This window comes from Esox lucius, chromosome 23 (assembly GCF_011004845.1).
Source record: "Esox lucius isolate fEsoLuc1 chromosome 23, fEsoLuc1.pri, whole genome shotgun sequence".
NCBI lineage: Eukaryota > Metazoa > Chordata > Actinopteri > Esociformes > Esocidae > Esox > Esox lucius.
The window spans coordinates 7,531,136-7,546,922 of NC_047591.1; the positions used below are offsets into that span (position 1 = coordinate 7,531,136).

Sequence of the window (15,787 nt, forward strand, 5' to 3'; positions counted from 1 at the left end):
AGATGCTCTTGGTAACTCGCGCGCACGCACTCGAGCCCATCCCCCACAGAGGGGAAGAAAAGGCTTTCTGTTGGGGCTGGCTGAAGTCTGAAGAGTGGACAGCAGTCCAGCCCTGTGAAACCAGTGGCCGCCCATCCACCTAGCAGAGGTGTAGCTCGCAGGAAAATCTATTGCAATGAAGAGGAATGTAAAGCATCTCAATAGTGTCCTGTTTTCCCCTGCCGTGTGATGCAAAATCAATATTAAAAAACGCATGATATTTTGACTGACAAAAGGGGGAATGGAGGTCTTGAGTTACACAGCTTCATGGATCGACAGTCAAAGGGAACAGAACAAGCATTAGGCTGAGGAACTGAGTTGATGTCCCAGCAAACCTTTCTATTTACTGTTCTACTGAGGTTAAAACCATGGTGAATTTACCGGCCCAGGTCAATCAGTATAAACCATCTACTGGGGGTGTACTCATTCATAACATTCCATAGTAGATGTCCTCCAAAGAAAAACACATTCTGAGATTGAACATAGGTCATTTACAGTATATTACTCTCTTTATTAGGTGATATACAGTAGTGTGCATTAAATGTCATGTACAATAATGTATTCATACTTTATTACAACTGAACAAAACAATATAGGTGCTGTTGAACCATAGCAGCATCTTTGAATTCATATTTATAAAAGTTTTAAGTCTCTTTGGCTTCTTGTTCTCTTCTGCCCCTTTAATGCATTGTTCTAATATGCATCCTTTGTTCTGACCTTGACTGTTTTCCTGAATACGATCTGATCACAATTGAATTAAAATGTGTTTTAATCATATACATCTATCCAAAAATGAAGTTACAGTCAAAAAAGATCGGAGTAGAGGATACGTGTTATCCTCATGTATTAACACTTCAAGGTCTGCAAACTACAGGCATATCTCCCCAATCTGTCATGTGTTTGATACTTCAAGAGTTACTGTAGATTAACTACAAAACCGGAGTCTTGATAATAAGTTAAATATGTTTCAGTCACACAACCACAAAAATGTGTGCATAATGTAACACAAAATCCTTCATGAGTTATTGTAGATAAACTACAAAATTCGGAGTCTAAAGTTTTCATTAAATAAAAACTTAAAATGGACAAACCTTTATTCACACACCCATGCACACAATACATTCTTACATACTCTCACACTACACGTGCAAACACACATTCTCACACATTCTCACACACACATGCAGGGGTTTATATGCCGGTATGTCTGCAGACCAGTGAGAAACAAGAGGCCTAAGTTATGATGACAGTTAAATTACACATTGTAAATAAGTTCAGCATACATATGAACAACAGAAGGGCAATGCTAGAAAAGATAATCCCGAAGTATTTCTGAATTCTGTGGCTTCATTATTTTGGATAATGCAACCCTTGTGCCTTTTCCCACTACGTATAAGTTATTTTCTTCTCCTTGTTTTTACTAGTAAACGTAAACCTACACTGGAGACTATGTTTAGGCTCGTGGTTTGTATGGGAGGTATGTCCATGGAGTAAAAATACACTTTAGGCAGGGCTGTTGTTACAAATCTCTCCAAAAAACTCAAGCCTGTTAATTTCTCTGTAACTTAGAATCACTCCAATATTGTAATGATAAATATTGGGTCACTTGAACATAATTACATTTTACAGCTCATCAAATGAGGTGCATGAATTTAAACTAATGTATTTTAATTGGATGACATTGGATGTATGTCAATAATCAGTGTTTCTTATCTAGGGGAATGTAAATCCCAGTGATCTGTCTAAAACACACCGTTTATGAGGCAGTAGGGGAATTATATGATTGCCTAATTATCTATAATGTAAAAGGTCATCAGAAAGGGAATTTTGTTATAAGGAATAAGGGCACTTTCATTAGATAAACATTAACTGAATGACATTCTGACAGGAGAGTGTTTTCAAACTATGCCCTTCATGTTCATAAGAACTGCACTGAGAAACATCACTCACATATTAACCTCCCAGATAAAATAATTGCCCAAATGGTTCAACAAAATTACATGCTATAAGGCTGTTCAATTCTCAGGTGACTTCAGATTCTGATTAAAGTTCACGTCATCCAGCCTCAGTGGCTTAGAATGTAACAGTAAATATATTAAATCCATCTTTGGAGAGTGAGAGCATTTCAGGATTCTCACAGTTAGCTGCAGAAGGGACATCAGCAGAAGGCAAAGGTAGTAAAAAGGATATATCTGCCACAAGTGTCAATGCCAAAGATATTCAGCTGTTTCTTTTAACAAGTCTGTTCTTGACTGTTTTGGTCACTGGGCGAACGAGGTAAAATACAATAGGTTTTGGTTCAGAGGTGATGTACATGAAGGACTGGGTAGTGTTAAATAAGGCTGTGATGCTTACAACAGCAGTGGGAGTGTGTTGTTTGGTGTGCGTGTCTGACGTGTATTTCAAAAATATGTGTGCACATTTCTCAGCCTGCCCATGTGAGGTGTTTGACTCGTTTGTCAGCGTTCTCCGTGAGCGAGGAGCGCAGAACCGGATGTGCAGGTTTTCTGCTGGATCCTGTTCCATTCCACAGTAATGGACACCTCCTGTCCAACCACGTCACAACCTCAGAAACTTCCAGAGGCATTAGTGATGTCTGTCTACCTGGAAGCTGAATCAAGTTTTTACACATGAGGAGATGGAAACAGAAGGAAGACAGTGTCCTGACTCAATTGTTACAAAGTGTCTTTCAGCAATCCCAGTTTCCGGAGTGCTTCCCTACGTGATTCGTCGGTTGCTCCGCGTCCAGAAAACTGCACAGTGATCCCCTGGGAGCGGAAGGATGGCTTGGAGATGGACTTACGTTGGTTCTCTGGAGGAGTCGAAGGCGAAGCCGCCACTCTGTTAGGGTTAGGAGTACTGTAGCGGAAGGGTCTTGGGGCTGGAGAAGGCGCCGGGGCTTGAGCTCTGCTAGGACTTCTCACCAGGGTGTGGGCAACGATGTCAGGGGTAACAGCGGGGGAGGGGGGAACGTGCGATGGGGTGACCTCCTTGGTCTTCCTCCCATAGCTGTTGTTCTCATAGGGCATTGGTTCCACCTTGTTTGGCATGGAGGTGAACACTGGTGGAGGCATCACCCTGACGGGGCTGCAGGCTGGAGAAGGCATGGCTCTGCTCTGGACATCTGGTGGTTGTGGGTCAGTCCTGGTTGTGGGAACAGAAGCCATGACCTTACTCTTGCCACCGTATGGGTTGAAGTCGCTGGAGGAGGCAATCGGCTGGGCCTTACTCTCAAGGCAGTCGGTGGGGGCAGGAGAAGCAGGGACAGCCGTAGACTTAGAAGGATTCACCATGATGGTCTTTCCGCCGTAGCTGTTAAAGTCCTTGGACGAGACCTCAGGCGGGGGAGAGGCAGCGGGATTGTTATCATGGGACCTGGCGTGAATGGCACTGTTAGTGGTTACCGTTGCCAGGGGTGAGGGTTTTGCCTGTCGGACCATATCTAGTTTACTTAAGGGTGTTGTTGTAGGAGCGCGGACTGGAGCGGAACCAGGAGCAGGAGGGGAGGATGCAGTGGGATTGGTGACACTTTCAGGTGGGACAAGTGTAGAGGGCCCGCCGGACGGGGAGCGGTTTCGGGTCAGGCCGAGCTTGGATAGCGCCTCCATCCGGGACTTATCCGGGGTGGGATCCCTGAAGGACACACTGCGGGAGGGCAGCTTTGGTTGGACAGACTGCAGCCCATGGAGCGGCTCCTCTACTAGTGGGTGGGACATCCCTGATAAGTTAGCCAGCATCTGAGACTTCCTGTCATGGAGGTTCACACCAGCCATCGCTTGGCTGTGGTGCTGGTTGCTACCCATCATTATGTTGATGTTACTGGGGTAGTGAATGGGCTTGGCTGAGGTGGGAGGGCCCTGTTTGTTTGAATGATCAGGGGAGGAGGGTGGTCTCTCTGACTCCAGGCTCCTACGGCTGATCGACGTCCGGGATGAAGGAAGGATGTTTGTGTTCCCCCCTCCAGCCTGGTTTTTGGCAATCTTCTGGGCAATGAGCACTGGGGTGGGGACGGAGCCTACAGGCTGGTACTGAGCATGGCCATAGGGGGCACTGTCCTCTCTAAAGGTGTGCATGTTGTACTCTGAAGGGTAGTGCTCCATGGCCTCACGCCTCGGCTTGTTCTCATAATGACTCTCAGGGTTGTCCATGTTCTTGGTGAAATCTGAGGACAGAAAGAGTTTGACATGTAAAACCAGCCATTCTCTATCCTTTCTTTGGGGTCAGTTGGAAAGCAAATCAGAATCCTATCTTGTTCAGAATGCCTATACTGTAAAAACATAAAAATCACCTGTCTTACTGATAGTGGTTCCATTTCACTGTAATTATTGTAGTCATCCAAAGGCCTGACAATCAAACAGGAACAGGCTCTGGCCAACAGTTCCATTAAGAGTGGGTTTAAGATTTTATTAAATTACCCATTAGCTACAGCCTGGTGTCCACACTAAATGACATTGCTGAAGAAAGTACCTGGCAGAGGTGTGTTAAACGGTTTCTGTATGGGCTGGACCAGGTCTGGTGGTGATGAGTGAACCAGGTCTATAATGTCCTGGTCCTTGGAACTGTTTGGTCTGTCTTTGGTTGAGAGGGAACGTGCGATGCTGGACGCCATGGTGTGGGGTCTTGGTCCATCACACTCATCCACTGGTTGGGTAGTGCTCCTTGACAGTTGTGCCTGCTTCTGCCTGGCCTCCCCCTCCACATCCTCATCCACTAGGGAGTCGATTGTCTCCTCAAAGAACTGAATGCACTCTTGCTCCTCCTGGCTCAGGAACTGCAGTGTTTCATCCTTCTGAAGGGGGCGACATAGATCAGAGGGCAACACAACACAGGTTAGCTAATGTTACGTCCCATTAACCGCTCTCTCTGTACTCCCATGCATAGTGTTTTGAAGATGCTTCCAAGGAAACTGGTGTTACAACGCACACCAAACACAGATCCTGTTGCCTTAGCCTTTCCTCTATTACACCAACTGAGAGACTCTGTCTCTCAATCCTGTCCAACTGGCCTCCAGCTGTCATGTGTGTGTGTGTGTGTGTGTGCGTGTGTGTGTACACACTATGAACACAGGGCTGCTTGTTCCCACTCCTCTCCTACCTCCCAACCTCCTTCTTATCCCCTCTACTTGGCTCAGAGACTCGGCCTGGTTGGGTGGGACTAAAACCTCTAGCCCCTCCCTGACTACCTACATTACAACCAAGATCTGTACCTGCCTTCTGTACGGAGCTATATAGCCATCAAACAATGGGCATAGGGTGTCCAATGAAAGAGCTTCTTTGACGGCTGCTGGCGGACACTATTGATCTTTCCTCTGCTGCCTTGGGTCTGTTTCACTCAAGATAATACTTTGAATTAAAGGCTAACCAGGTTAATTTGTTTAAACTGAACCTTAATGGGTTTAGGAAATAGGTGATAAGTCTACATAATAGAACATTCTGGTAAAGACTAGCTATCTATAGCTCCCCATGCAATCATGTCTTGTAAAGGTACATATTTAGCCACAACACATGAAAGCTCCCATACAAACACACATATATAGCTGACAATGACATATATTAATTGGAACAAAACACAAAAACTGGATGCATGCATGCTTACACCTTTCATTTACAACTACCTCCACTGTAAATCTAAATCATTTTGGTTACAACTAGGGTGAATGTGGTTCCTACGGTAGCTGGAGGCCATCTTGTCTCTAGGCATCACTCTAGGTACTAAAAATCTACCACTCTCTTGGAGAAGTGTCAGTCTTTCACACAGATGTGTTCTGCTCCCAAAACCAGCCACACTCACACACACACACGCACAAAAATGAACATGCACCACTCAAACCTGCAGACACACCCAGCTGAAACCCAACACAGAGCAATGACTTCTGTTGTGAAGCTGAATCCAAAAAACAACTGCAGATTAACCGGTTTCTCTCAGTTTATGGTATGTGTGTCATCCTTAAGGCATGCAACAGGATTTCCCTGACATACAGACAGAGGTGGTCATGGATACATAATTTGCTGTAAAAACAGTACAGTCAGAGCTGGTTATGAAGGAAGTGAAAAATGGAGAGCATCTCCTCTAAACCAGAACCAAATGGGTAAAAGTGAATACCATGGCACACTTGTATGGATGCAGAAATAAATGGTGTCAAGTATACAAATAGAGAAATATTGACATAAAATACTAATAGAATAAATAATTAACTTAAAGGTCTCCTCTTTTACTCACACGTGGTCTGTCATGGGAGTTTCTCCCAGCGCCATTGTGACCCCCGTTGACCCCAAAGTGGGGGCCTGGAATGGCCTTCCTGTGGACATCCATGGTTACAGGTTCAAAGGGCATACGACTAGTGGGCATCTCATGGAGGGTCAGGGCTTTCCGAGTGGTCCTTGGAGACGAAGTCCGGGAGGGTGTCCGCTCTCACTCTGAAAAAACATCTAATCTCCTTAGACCGAATCTGAAAACAAAGAGTGGAGGGATGGCTTTGAGGAGAGAGGGCAGGCCAAACAGTAATACAATAGCAGGCATACTTCCCTCATTGCCTGAACAAATGCTATTCAGAAATAGAATGGATATATTACAATAATGTTTTGGTTTGCCCCATTCAAATCCTTTGTTGACTGTATCAATACTCTGAAGGGTGAGATGAGAGGGAAAACTATTACTCAACTCCCCTGGGAAAACATATTTCAAGTACCTTCTCTCTCCAAACACTTAGCAAACCCTCCTTTGCTATATATCATGTAAATACCAAATTAATCAACCAATGTTTGAAATGAACGCTGCCTCAACCATCCCAACTGAACTGAAGCATCAGTCATTTCGAAATTGTATGCCATTGGGGATCGCATCAGCATCGTGGAACACATTAAAAAGTCATAGCCCAACTAGGTACGTCTCAATAGGTTATTTGGAACCGGCTATTTTTGAATTTATTTTGTAACACAAGAATTACACCGTACATTGCAGGTAGTTATCACACTATTCCTAATGTACAGTTCCGTCTTTGTGCTACTGTCACTCGCTGCGTAGTCATAGTAAAGCATCAGAGTTGATAAGCTGATATACGAGTTATTCTAGAAAAGTGTTTTAGCCACAGGCTTGAGTGGACCTTTAGTAAATAACATTTAAAGATCAATCGTTTAAAGACGGTGGTGAATGATTTGTCAAAATGACTAATTTGATACATTCCATTATCGCTGGTTTCGATTTAGATTTAATTCAAGAAATTATAAAAATAAAAGCTTACATTGATAGAAAAACTAATTATGCACATGAACACTACCGATCTGGTATTTTTCCCATATGAAATGTATATCTACCCAGTGAGCACAAAAGGTAAATGTAGAATTACATAGCAATAACCACTTTTACTGACATAATGTACATCTTAATTTGTCTCATCATTATTATAAATTAGCAATTTACACTTACCTTTAAAATAAAATAAAAAGCGCCTCCAGTGGAAAACAAATCAAAATGTCCCAATAATCCACTGTATTGGAATAGCAGAACAAAAATACGAATCGTTCACTGTTTTTCCTGCCCTCTAGTCAGTCAGGCAGACTACTTGCGAATGTGGCACTGTCTTATGGCAGTGGAGAGTTATAGCACATGTCTCCACCCAATACCAGGCTGAGTCAGAGATCTGAAAAACAGCGCCTTTCTTTGATTCCCAATTGAATATATTTATGTCACAATTAAACATATTTAATCTTATATAGCGAATGGCTTTACTTCACCGTAAAGGGAATTTGAAACGTTTTTGGGGACATTGTTTTTCTGAGTTGATCCTGAGAAAAGTTTAATCAGTAATTTGTTTCATTGCAAAAAACATTGTGTCACTTTTTGCCGAGTCATCACTTGCCATTGACTACAGTGTAATAATAAAATGAGTCACAGACCTACCTACAGTGGGGAGAACAAGTATTTGATACACTGCCGATTTTGCAGGTTTTAATACTTACAAAGCATATAGAGGTCTGTAATTTTTATCACACGTACACTTCAACTGTGAGAGACCGGATCTAAAATAATCACATTGTATGATTTTTTATAATTAATTTGCATTTTATTGCATGACATAAGAATTTGATCACCTACCAACCTGTAAGAATTCCGGCTCTCACAGACCTGTTCGTTTTTCTTTAAGAAGCCCTCCTGTTCTCCACTCATTACCTGTATTAACTGCCCCGGTTTGAACTTGTTACCTGTATAAAAGACACCTGTCCACACATTCTATCAAACAGACTCTAACCTCTCCACAATGGCCAAGACCAGAGAGCTGTGTAAGGACATCAGGGAAAATTGTAGACCTGAACAAGGCTGGGATGGGCTACAGGACAATAGGCAAGCAGCTTTGTGAGAAGGCAATAACTGTTGCCGCAATTATTAGAAAATGGAAGATGTTCAAGATGACGGTCAATCTCCCTCGGTCTGGGGCTCCATGCAAGATCTCACCTCGTGGGGCATCAATGATCATGAGGAAAGTAAGGGATCAGCCCAGAACTACACAGCAGGACCTGGTCAATGACCTGAAGAGAGCTGGGACCACAGTCTCAAAGAAAACCATTAGTAACACACTACGCCATCATGGATTAAAATACTGCAGCGCACGCAAGGTCCCCCTGCTCAAACCAGCCCATGTCCAGGCCCGTCTGAAGTTTGCCAATGATCATCTGGATGATCCAGAGGAGGAATTGGAGAAGGTCATGTGGTCTGATGAGACAATAATAGAGCTTATTGGTCTAAACTCCACTTGCCGTGTTTGGAGGAAGAAGAAGGATGAGTACAACCCCAAGAACACCATCCCAACCGTGAACCATGGAGGTGGAAACATCATTCTTTGGGGATGTATATAATGGTTTAGGGGAACAACTATTCTTTTCAAAATAAACAATTCTGAACTTTCTCATACGCTAATTAATTTAATTAGAGTTTCTGCTTTGACATTAATGATGTAGGCACATATTGTTTCAAGAAAGACTGTTTTTTAAATGTTTAATTGTGCTACTCTCTTTTTCATACCAGTGGTTGTCACAATAATTTGGATTTCAAATAACATCAGAACAATTTCAAGAGACACGGCTTTGAAGCCATAATTCCCTACCCAGTTTGGTATTTTAAATGATGGAAGCCTAGGCAATATCAATGTTCTTGCTGAAAGGTGTTCTATCCATCCAAGCTCAGAGCACTTTGAGCAATACTTTTAATCTACAGTTTGTATTTGCCAGAACAATATCATCAAGCTCTAAAAGCTTTCTTGGCAGAAATTGTATCCTGATTTTAAATTTTTTATATAGGTCCAATAAAAAAGTGTATAGTATTATAATATTCAGTGGTCTACAATTCAATAAGAGTCGCACTGAGGCAGATTAATACAACTAATTAATCAATCATAAACGCATGAATCATTGAATCGCCTCCTCAAATTTAACTGCAGCTTTTAAATAATTTGAGTAAACTTTTATTTTGAAGACATATCTGCGTTCATATTACCGGAAGTTGTTCTATATTTACATTTTTTTGAAGTAGCCAACACAGCTAACTGCACGTTGCTAGCTAGTTGCAATATTGTAGCTATTAGCACGTTATTTCCTAGCTGGGAAATAAGCCCATTGCCTTCGTTAAAACATCGGTCTTTGCCTTTTTCCTCTATTTTTTTAACAAATGTGCTAGTAAACAACGGTTCCGTTATCTTCGAAATTTTTACAATTGCGTTGGCTAGCTAATGTTCGTCAAGCTAACTTAAACGTTAGCAAACTTGAGCTATTCAACAGCAGTAGCCATAGTTAAAGCAAACTTATTCCATACATTAGCTAGCCAACGAAGTTAGATAGTCAGCGAAGTTAGCCAGTTTGCAAACTGTCATTCACATTAATTAGTAAGCTAGCTAGTAAACAAACGTTAAGTGTTAGTTATACATCTTTGGCGAATTAATTTAGCTAACATTAGCATTTTGTCTTGTTAAACGTTACTAGCTAGTGCACTGAAACAAAGGTGAGCATGGCAATGAGACAGACACCCCTGACCTGCTCTGGTCACACAAGACCTGTGGTCGATCTAGCTTTTAGTGGGATCACACCATACGGGTATTTCCTCATCAGTGCCTGCAAAGGTAAGAGATTTGTTTGGTAATTCATGCTTCTATTGTAGATGGATAACCATAAAATCATTATTGGTTAGAGATATGTAAAATAGGTGTAAATACATTTCCTTGTAGATGGCAAACCCATGTTGCGCCAGGGGGACACAGGGGACTGGATCGGAACGTTCTTGGGTCACAAGGGTGCTGTCTGGGGGGCCACTCTGAATAAGGAAGCCACCAAGGCCGCCACGGCTGCTGCAGATTTTACAGCGTATGTGTTTAGGCCTGCTACACAGCCTTGCCATGAAAGTTAACCAAAAAAGTTTGCTATTGCAGAGTGTAGAACCAGGCTATAACAGCCATATAGCGACCGTATAAACATAATGAGTAGAGTGTTCTTTGCTAGTTATTTCAATGAGTTATATTCAAGATTTCTGATGTAAAATTATTACCAGCCTAGGTTGACATACTGATGATGGTGTCTTATTTTTGCTCTTCAGGAAGGTGTGGGATGCTGTGAGTGGAGATGAGGTCCTCACTCTGGCGCACAAGCACATTGTCAAGTCTGTCAATTTTACTCAGGTACTATGGTCACCTTGTAGCGGTGTGGTATCCATGGTGTCAGCTGATTGAAATCAAGTGTACATCAACTTTTTGAGTTTGTTTATGCCAGCCTCCGACATTTATTTTCCATGACAGTGTAACCTTGTTTCCAACCCTTCCCTATCTCATTGGTTCGGGTGATTTTCTTATGGGAACCTCTTCCAATTATCTTTGTCTCTTAACAGGACAGCAGCTGTCTTTTAACTGGAGGGAATGACAAGACAATACGCATCTATGACATCAACAAACCTGAAGCAGGTTAGAACTGTTAAAGTGCCCATATAAATGTATGTGCAGATGTTTGTGTTTGTTTATATGGGTATTGTGTTTGGTATTCCTCAGAACCGCAAGAGATTACCGGGCACACTTCTGCCATAAAGAAAGCCTTGTGGTGTAACAACGACACCCAAATCCTCTCTGCTGCCGATGACAAAACCGTACGGTCAGTGGTCCATGGTCTACTTGCTTCTAAAGTTATTTCTCCACTATGGACACAGGAGGGCAGTATGTGACCAAAATATCAACATTGCTTATCCATATATACTAGTACTGTATTGTTATGCTGTGAGATTTTTTTTTTAATGCTAATTCTTGAAGGCTGGTCAAATCATGAAGTTCTCAATTTGTTAAAAAGAAGAATGCTACTCATGCCCCACTTTCTTTATGCAGACTGTGGGATAGAACTTCCACAGCAGTTGTGAAACAGCTCTCTTTCGACATGTCAGTCAGCAGCATGGAGTACATCCCTGACGGAGAGGTTTTGGTCATCACCTATGGAAAGACCATTGCCTTCTACAATGCCCTCAGGTACAGAACAGAAAATCCAGGCTCAGGCAGAGCTGGTGGGATGTTTCCACTAACTACAGATTTTCACCACCCTGAATCCTAACATAAACCATTACCGGAACCTTATTGGTTAGGGACTACTGTACTCCTCAGGATTCTGACAGTGCACATGGTAAATGGTTCCATGTGTCTCCTACATGATTGTAGTTGGATGCATCTCCAATTTGATTGGAACTGCTGGAGCAGTGTTTTTTTCCTTAGTCTGGTCTGTTTTTCTCTTTAGCCTTGACCTGATCAAGACTGTGGACGCCCCTGCCTCTATTCACTCTGCCTCGTTGCATCCAGATAAGGACTTCTTTGTTGCTGGAGGGGATGACTTCAAGCTCTACAAATATGACTACAGCACTAAGGAGGAGTTGGGTGAGCAGCAAATAATACTAGAAAACCCTTCAGTAGGGATTCAATAATTACACCATTTATGTGTTGGTGCACTCCGCCCAATCTAGCTCACTGATATTAATGGTGTTGTTGGACATAAGTGCCTTCGTCACGTGCATGGCTTCATACCCCATGGGGCCATGGCTACGGTTAAGGTCATGTTTAAGACAGCTGTGTCTCTGTACTGTTCTAGAGTCGTACAAGGGCCACTTTGGGCCGGTCCACTGTGTGCGGTTCAGTCCCGACGGAGAGCTGTATGCCAGCGGCTCAGAGGATGGCACACTGCGGCTGTGGCAGACTGAAGTAGGCAAGACCTACGGCCTCTGGAAGTGTGTCCTTCCTGGTGAGTTTGCTTTATTCCACATTGAGCACTAGGTCCTATAGGTCAGTGGTTCTCAAACCCTGAACCAGCTCACCTGAATCAAGGACTTAACAGTTACTAAGTAGATTCAGGTGTGCTAGCACTGGGATACACCTACTATATGGCACATCTGGGGTTCCCAGGAGAGGTTTGAGAACCACTGCTATAGGTCGTTGAGGAAGATTTTCAAGGACTATGTGGATGGTCCTTTCCGTATCATACCGTCAGAGACTGGGTGTCAAGCTGAGGGAGGCAGAAACCGGCACAGAGCTGAATCATCTGAGCTCAATCATGGTTGTTGTCTTGGGAATTTGTGTACTTTGAGGGCTGTCATGGATGTTTACAATGAGGCAAAACCTTTGTCACAAACTAAACATCAAGAAGAAGAAAACTGTGAGGGAAGAAAATTTGAAGAGACAATTTGAGTAAATGTAATACCAGTTATGGGGCATTATTATGCTTTATACATTTTTTGACAATTATTTAGAAAGCACAGTGGGTTGGATAATGCATTTGCATCACACAGCTCTGGAAAAAATTAAGAGACCACTGCAAAATTATCAGTTTCTCTGTTTTTACTATTTATAGATATGTGTTTGAGTAAAATGAACAGTTTTTTCTACTGACAACATTACTCCAAAACTCCCCCCAAAAATATTGTCATTTAGAGTACAGCCGGTCAAATTAACCAAAAAATATGCATTGTTTTCAGACCTCAAATAATGCAAATAAAACTAATTCATATTCATTTTTCAACACAAAATACTAATGTTTTAACTTGTGAAGAGTTCAAAAATCAATATTTGGTGGAATAACCCAGATTTTTTATCACAACTTTCATGCGTCTTGGCAGGCTCTCCACCAGTCTGTCACATTGCTATTGGGTGACTTTATGCCATGCCTGGTACAAAAATACAAGTAGCTCGGCTTTGTTTGATGGCTTGTGACCATCCATCTTCCTTCAAATTCCAGAGGTTTTAAATTGGGTTCAGGTCTGGAGATTGAGCTGGCCATGAGAGAATCTTGATCTGGTGGTCCTCCATCCACACCTTGATTGACCTGACTGTGTGGCATGGAGCACTGTCCTGCTGGACAAAACAATTCTCAGAGTTGGGGAACATTGTCAGAGCAGAAGGAAGCAGGTGTTCTTCCAGGTTAACCTTGAACTTGGCTTGATTCATGCGTCCTTCACAAAGACAAATCTGCCCGATACCAAATTTCACAGTGAGTGCGAGACACTGTGGTTTGTAGGCCACTCCAGGTCTCAATCTAAACATTAGACGACCAGGTGTTGGGCAAAGCTGAACATTTTACTCATCAGAGAAGAAGACCTTACTCCATTCCTATACGGTCCAATCCTTATGGTCTTTTGGAAACTTCAGCCTGTCTCTTCTCTGTATCTCTTCTTTGTGCAATGCTATATAAAAGATGAATGTCTTAGGTACTACTTTCACTGTTTTTGCAAGAGGATAGTGATGACCACAGCAGTGTTTTTAATACTTTTCCTTGTTAAATTAGATTTGGTTAAGTAAAAGTAAAATGAAGTGTGCCTTTGTTGGTATTTAACAGACATTGGAATGGAATAGCTGCCATACATGTAGAGATACATTTTTCTTAAATCAGCATCTCTGCGCCAGAGGCAGCAGCTTCAACCACCTGACCGTCCTAGGTGGGCTAGTGTGTATTGAATCATTATTTTAAATAGATCTGTATCATGCTTGCTATCCCCTATAGCACACTCATCACCTGCTTGCCATCCTATGCTCAGACAAGGTATAAAAGGCTTATTTATGCCTGAAAGAATAAGGTGAAAATCACCTGGTTTGAAAACTGGTAACACGTCATAAATCCTAGGTTAAATACATGTCAATGTTTAATGGTTTATTCTGCTCAACAGAGGAACTTGTGTCAGAGAACTCTGACACAATTTACTGCACTCCTGCTGCTCCTGAGATCAAAGCCTGAGCACCAGAGAAGACAGGAAGTCAAAGAGAAGGAAGGAGGTGAGGAGAAGAGCAGGGTGCTCCAGTTCCTTCAGACCACCAAGCCCCAGCTAGGACCTGATCCTGTGCCTCTCCTCTTCAACATGAACTAATATGGAGTTGAGCTCCTGATACACAAGTGTGCAGACAGACCAACACACAGAAATGAAAACACACATACACTCATGCAAGCACTTATACACACATGTACAGACACAAACACACACGGAATGGGCTCCAGAGGAAAGCAGTAGACCTGTGAGGATATGGCTCATCGCTGCCTGCTTTCCCTCTGATCAGCCCAGTCTTTTCCTCATCTGTCTGTTCAACATTGTGACCCCGTTGGGCAACCTTTTGTTTCAAATGTATTTACTTCAATGGCCAATTTGGCACTGTGATATTATTTTCTTCTATTTAGGAAATACGCACACCGTTAAAAGTGTGATAATATTCTCAAAGAAATTCTCATGTTCAGTAAAAGTAGTATTTTGTCCATTTAGTGTAGCCTTAAACTCTTATGGGGATATGTTCTGTAACAGGTGAGAGAGTTAAATTAAGTGGTTTGCTTTGTTCTTTATGTCCTTGGTTGCAACGTTGCAGTTGTTCAGTAATTAATAAAGAGATACATGCATTATACAAAGCTACAAAGCTATTTGTTATAATACAAGTTGTATCATTTCAATGATAGTGCATTGTGCCAACAGCATGTCTCACTTATGACTGCTGTGTTGTATGTGTAATATGTTAATAGAAACATGACACAACTTTTAAAATATGTATTTTAATATCTGTTCTATTTTTATTGTCTCATGTTGAGTGCCTAAAATGTGCATGTATCAGCTACCAATGGCAAAGCTTGTAGTTACTGTTTTTGCTCAGTAGGGGCTGCTTTCGAATGGTGGTGGGTCACAGATGCTTTATTTCTCACCGCGTTGGTTCCTTTAATTTTTTCAGAGGGCCGGTGTACCTGCTAGCTAGCAGTTTGGTTCTTATGTTAGCAGCCCACCAGCAAGAATAAGGCCCGTAAACCACGACAATTTGTTTCAGAATAAAGGTCCTTCGATGAATACTCATTTCTAGTGGTCAAAATGTTAGCATATCCTTAATGTTGTTTAACAATTATCATCTGAGATACATGGGGCATAGATTTTAATTAAATGTGCAACACATTCTGTATTCTAAATTCACTGAGTTGACACCTTGAAGAGTGTTGCTACTTGTTTGGTTGTGCTTGAAAGTGGCCAATCAGATTAAATGCTGTCAGTTGGTTTTTCACGTTGGAGACACATCGGACTACACGATTCTTTGTACATTTTGTTTCAGTAAATGGAGGGCTTTGTTTCATTAAGGAGAACTTATATTTTAAAAATCAATTTGCTTCAAGGGGAGTCAATGCTGTTTTAAAAGTCTGTTAGCAAATCAGCTTATGTAGTATGTTAATATTTACACTCATTTTTGGACTGTATCTGGCACAATAATAGTGATGTCCATTCTAATCAG

The 15,787-nt window shown here is 42.1% G+C and overlaps 2 protein-coding genes across 2 annotated transcripts; one reads left to right on the forward strand and one right to left on the reverse strand.

Annotated features, from left to right (window-relative positions):
• Nucleotides 1–529: 529 nt before the first annotated feature.
• LOC105020177 (proline and serine-rich protein 2) lies at nucleotides 530–7,607 on the reverse strand. The gene is made up of 4 exons (XM_010886955.4): nucleotides 7,465–7,607; nucleotides 6,259–6,487; nucleotides 4,507–4,828; nucleotides 530–4,201 (listed from the first exon to the last, which is right to left on the reverse strand). Exons 2-4 carry the CDS (start codon nucleotides 6,385–6,387, stop codon nucleotides 2,715–2,717), a joined length of 1,938 nt encoding a protein of 645 aa, XP_010885257.2. The 5' UTR covers nucleotides 6,388–6,487; nucleotides 7,465–7,607; the 3' UTR covers nucleotides 530–2,714.
• A 1,941-nt stretch (nucleotides 7,608–9,548) lies between these two features.
• Nucleotides 9,549–15,573, forward strand: strap (serine/threonine kinase receptor associated protein). The gene is made up of 9 exons (XM_010886956.5): nucleotides 9,549–10,147; nucleotides 10,253–10,388; nucleotides 10,618–10,699; nucleotides 10,906–10,978; nucleotides 11,063–11,162; nucleotides 11,390–11,527; nucleotides 11,790–11,926; nucleotides 12,138–12,287; nucleotides 14,203–15,573. The coding sequence occupies exons 1-9, from the start codon at nucleotides 10,036–10,038 to the stop codon at nucleotides 14,268–14,270; spliced, it is 996 nt and encodes a 331-aa protein (XP_010885258.1). The 5' UTR covers nucleotides 9,549–10,035; the 3' UTR covers nucleotides 14,271–15,573.
• The last annotated feature ends 214 nt before the right edge of the window (nucleotides 15,574–15,787 follow it).